Source organism: Strongylocentrotus purpuratus, unplaced genomic scaffold (assembly GCF_000002235.5).
Source record: "Strongylocentrotus purpuratus isolate Spur 01 unplaced genomic scaffold, Spur_5.0 spur5_scaffold_6, whole genome shotgun sequence".
Lineage (NCBI taxonomy): Eukaryota > Metazoa > Echinodermata > Echinoidea > Camarodonta > Strongylocentrotidae > Strongylocentrotus > Strongylocentrotus purpuratus.
In genome coordinates this window covers 42,644,602-42,648,893 of record NW_022145612.1, presented here as the reverse complement: position 1 = coordinate 42,648,893, position 4,292 = coordinate 42,644,602, and the positions used below count along the sequence as shown (strand labels likewise).

Below are 4,292 nucleotides of genomic sequence, written 5' to 3'. Positions count from 1 at the left end.
GTTAGAAGAATTTGACATTAATGTGTATTGATTGCTTGAACGCGGCGGCAATACGGTGTGTCATAATGCATCGTTTTCATAGTGCTAGAGGCAGCTATTCAGAAACTAGGATTAGAAGAATCACGATTTTTCGAAAAAAAACGGTATTTTTAAAAGAACATTATATGGTGCATTCTTCCGAACACACTACACACTCTCAATGAATTTCAAACCACTGGATTCTCCTGGCTGTCCTTACGGTGCCACGGTACCGTCTCTTAAGACAAAACTCTGTGGAGGCGACATTGACGATACGGTTTTGGAGTATGTAGACCGAAGCCGTGTAATACTCATTTTCATTTCGGAAAAGAAAACTATCTCCTATGTTATAAAGAAATGTGTTTTGACAACTGTATTTTAATGCTGTTACTCGGGAGGGATGACATTGTTGCATCTCAGATTTATCTTCAACATCTTGGTAAGTTTTTGCCAGAAGTACTCATGAAACCCCTCCTCCTCCTCCCAGCTGAGGTATGGCTTACGATCACTCAGGTACAGCCTCACCAAGAATGGAAGCTCATCATCTGGAATATCCTCCAGGAAGATCACCACCATGTTCTCTATTTGTGTGTCATTGACCTGATCCGCAGCGGTTCGAAACTTGATGATGAACCAGTTATCCTGGATAGCAGCCCTACTGACCAACACGATGGTCTTGTAGCTCTTCTCAACGACGTAATGCACTGCATCATAGTAATGCATACCCAACGGAAGGTCATCATCACCATAGAGCTTCCTCTCGTATTCCGGAAGCAGTTCTTCTAAGACTGGACGGAAGCGATCTCTGACCCACTCTTCGTCCTCCTCGGCAAACATAATGTTGACATGAAATTCGTAATCGTCAAAATCTCGAGCATCTCGGATCTCCCGATAGCCAATGACTGCCATTTTCAGGAGGAATAGTTTATATTTCAAGAACCATCGGTGACGGTAGGCAAAGACCAAAACTATGATAATCCATGTGGTTACAATAGGAAGTGAACAATAGAGAGCGATGTTTGGGCCACATAATTCTCCTGGTTTAAATGACATCAGTGGCTTTTCACGTAGTTTCTCGAATGATGAGGAAGAACACCTGGTGTAGTTTTCGTTCATAACTGTGATAGGACCAGCCAGCCATATGGGGAGCCATTTTAACTCACAGGTACAGCCCAACTCATTGTTCGAAATGTCAATGAAACTTAGAGTATTGAGGATCGGTTGAAACGTACTTTGGTTGACTAAAGTCAACCTGTTGTCAGCGAGAGTTAGATATTTCAGTTTTGATTTATTCACAAATAGGTCTCTATCAAGATACCTGATTTGATTGTCTTCCAAGTTAATGTTTTGTAACTGCCCGACATTCTTCAGAACTTCAGGTGGAAGATATTGAAAGCGATTACCCTGGACGAACAAAGTATGTAAACGTTGAAGGCCTTCGAAAGCATTCGCTTCAATCACTTTGATTTGACAGTTGCTTAGATCTATTTGGATTAGGTAGACGAGATCTACGAATAAACCAGCCTGCAATAGATCAATTTGATTCATCTTTACATCAAGGCTTATAAGATTTCGCATTCCCTGAAACAATGATATGTTATTACTTGTGTATGGAGTCCAAAACGAAGTTATACTAGAATTTCCCAAGAACACGTGTTTAATTGACTTAGTCTGAGAGAATACTTCACCGATTTGGCTCATGTAATCGAGGCGTTTGCAATTGCTATAGACAAAAGTTTCAAGATTAGGGGCATGTAGCATTATTGTAGTGAGTAAACACCCCGACAAATCTAAGTAGCGAAGGTTATTCAAACCTGTGACTGCACTTATCCAAACATCTGATAAATCTTTATTACCCCTCAAGACCAATTTCGTTAAATTTGTTAAGCCCTTAAATGCTGTTTCGTGTATAATCTCAATGGAATTGGAAACCAGATACAATTCTTGTAAGTCTATGTCCCATGCAGAATTGCTGTCATCTTGGCCGATTTTATAGATGTTATTGAAATTGAGCCGAAGAACACGTAGTCCTTTCATTCTTGAAAAATATGTGGGATCTATATGAGTAATCTCACACCTATCTAAAACAAGTGTAGAAATGAATGGTAAAGTTAAAAATCCCATTTGGGCAAGATCAGACAAGTCGTTATTACTAAGATCGAGAACCCTTAGCCGCTTGCCTCCCAAAAGTGCAAAATATTCAGGATAGACATCCTCTACATTCGTGTTCCTTAAACGAAGCTCCTCGATCTCCGAGCTCCCAATGCCTGTGAAAAACAGTTGCCAAATCTCTGGCGCAAGGTTGTTATGACCTAAGGAGAGAGATCTTGTGCGTATGGCTGCAATAGTGTCCGGGTCAAGAAGAAAGATGAAGGCTCGACATCGGTTGAGATTGAGAAAATCTAGCTGACAGTCGATATTGAATGTGGTAGGTATAAGCGCTTCAAATTTATTGCCACGCAGGTCGATAGTCAGGTTATGAATTGCTGAATTACAAGAAGTAATATTGATGTATCTAAGACCAGTGTAGCTTAGATCTAGCATCTGCAATGATGGGAGCCATCGTAAGGTGTCACTAGGGAACATTCTTAATAAGGAAGTACCGGTAAAACTAAGATGAGACAATTTTTTGCAAAGTCGAAACATTTCTGATGTGATAGCGTCCAAAAACTTATTAGCTCCGAGGTTTAAGTACTGCAACTCTGGCATAGAATGAAAAGCTGCAGGAGCTATCTCTTTTAAATCATTATAGTACAGCGACAGTTTCCTAATATTTTGATATGGTATAAAGGACACATTATAAAGATATTCGATAGGATTTAATGAGAGGTCCAGTTCCTCAACGCCTGGAAATAAGTCCTGAGGAACATCAATGAGTCCCATTTTGGCACAGGAGATATTTCTCTCGAAAGGGCCTAGGTTACATTTAGTGCGTGGCGTCAATCCTTGATGATTTAGCTTGGCCTCCTGGAATGATAATACCGTTGCAACCAAAATGGTAAGGAACAGTACAGCCGACAGCTGGATTAATCTTGTACGAGCCATATTATTTGACAGGAACTGAAAGAAAAGATAGTAAAACATACGTTGCAATACCCGTCACTCGACTTCAAATTAGACTAATTCTCTACTGAAAGCAACATACAGTCAGATATTTCAGTCTTGTCCCGACACATTATCTTATTCGAATACCACAAAACATGACACTAGCCCTACCCTAACCCTAAGCTCACTTTGTCGATATAATTATCATTACACTACATACTTCTATCTTCAAATCTTGGTTATCAAAAAAAATCAAAGGAAGACAAAAAAACATAAAAAATAAACTAACGATTGGTATGTAAAATACACGTTCGGCCGCTTCAACATTGATTCTATTGAGGTATATTTAAAATTACTTCAAACCTTTGATAAGGATACAATCTTAACTATTCTCAATTATAATTTGTTAGTTCATCCCTTAATTTCTTGTACATTTGTTAGGTTCTTGTTGGTTCGTTTACGCAGGAAATTTCCGTATGAAAATAGAAATTTTACAGAGAAAGCGCATTAAACAGCATCCATGATAATATATTGTTAACCTGTTTTCCTGAATTTTTTGTGGCAAGCTCTCAAATTACCTTTGATTCTTTTCACAAAATTAATGGGAACGTAAAACAATAAGTATAATGTCCTTTACACAAACATGACAAAAGTAATTTATTATCTTCAGTTTCTTAAGTAGAAACCCACAAGGACAGGTTTTACATGTTAAGTAAATAATGTTCATAGATTTTATTTTATTTCGAAATATTGCTTGGTTTTTTCGTACAGTACATTGTTCACAGCGACATAATGGGCGAAATGTAATTAGTTGGAGAGGTAAGTAAATCATCAGTTCCCTATAACTATTTTTCTTGAAAAAAAGCTGTTTTGCTCCCTGTTCTTGACGTCTGTGAAGTACACCCCTCTTATCGCCAAGGTCTCGGATCCAGCTTACCTGACAGTTTCTAAAAAAAACATAAACCAAATCTACGAAAAACTCGCGCATCGACCCGATACTTTTTATACGAGATAAATAATCACAATAATTAATGATTTGTCATTTATTGTTTCCACAAATGTGCAAGTAAAATATTAACTTGACTTCAGCCAGGACCATCTATACAAATATGTGATTATTTGCGTTCATTTTATCAGACTTTTCGTGAATATAGGAGCATGTTTTCATGAAAGATAGTGTAACACGACAACCCAACCCGACCCGACTCAAAGACCCGATAGAACGAAGT

General features: G+C 38.3%; 1 protein-coding gene across 1 annotated transcript; it reads right to left on the bottom strand.

The window, feature by feature from the left end:
• Window positions 1–368: 368 nt before the first annotated feature.
• On the bottom strand, window positions 369–2,901 carry LOC115929898 (slit homolog 2 protein-like). Its single transcript, XM_031000014.1, has one exon. The coding sequence runs from the start codon at window positions 2,899–2,901 to the stop codon at window positions 406–408; it is 2,496 nt and encodes an 831-aa protein (XP_030855874.1). The 3' UTR covers window positions 369–405.
• Between the last annotated feature and the right edge of the window lie 1,391 nt (window positions 2,902–4,292).

Excerpts from the sequence above, each read along its gene's own strand:
- LOC115929898 (XM_031000014.1), bottom strand. The coding sequence starts at position 2,901 with ATGGGACTCATTGATGTTCCTCAGGACTTATTTCCAGGCGTTGAGGAA.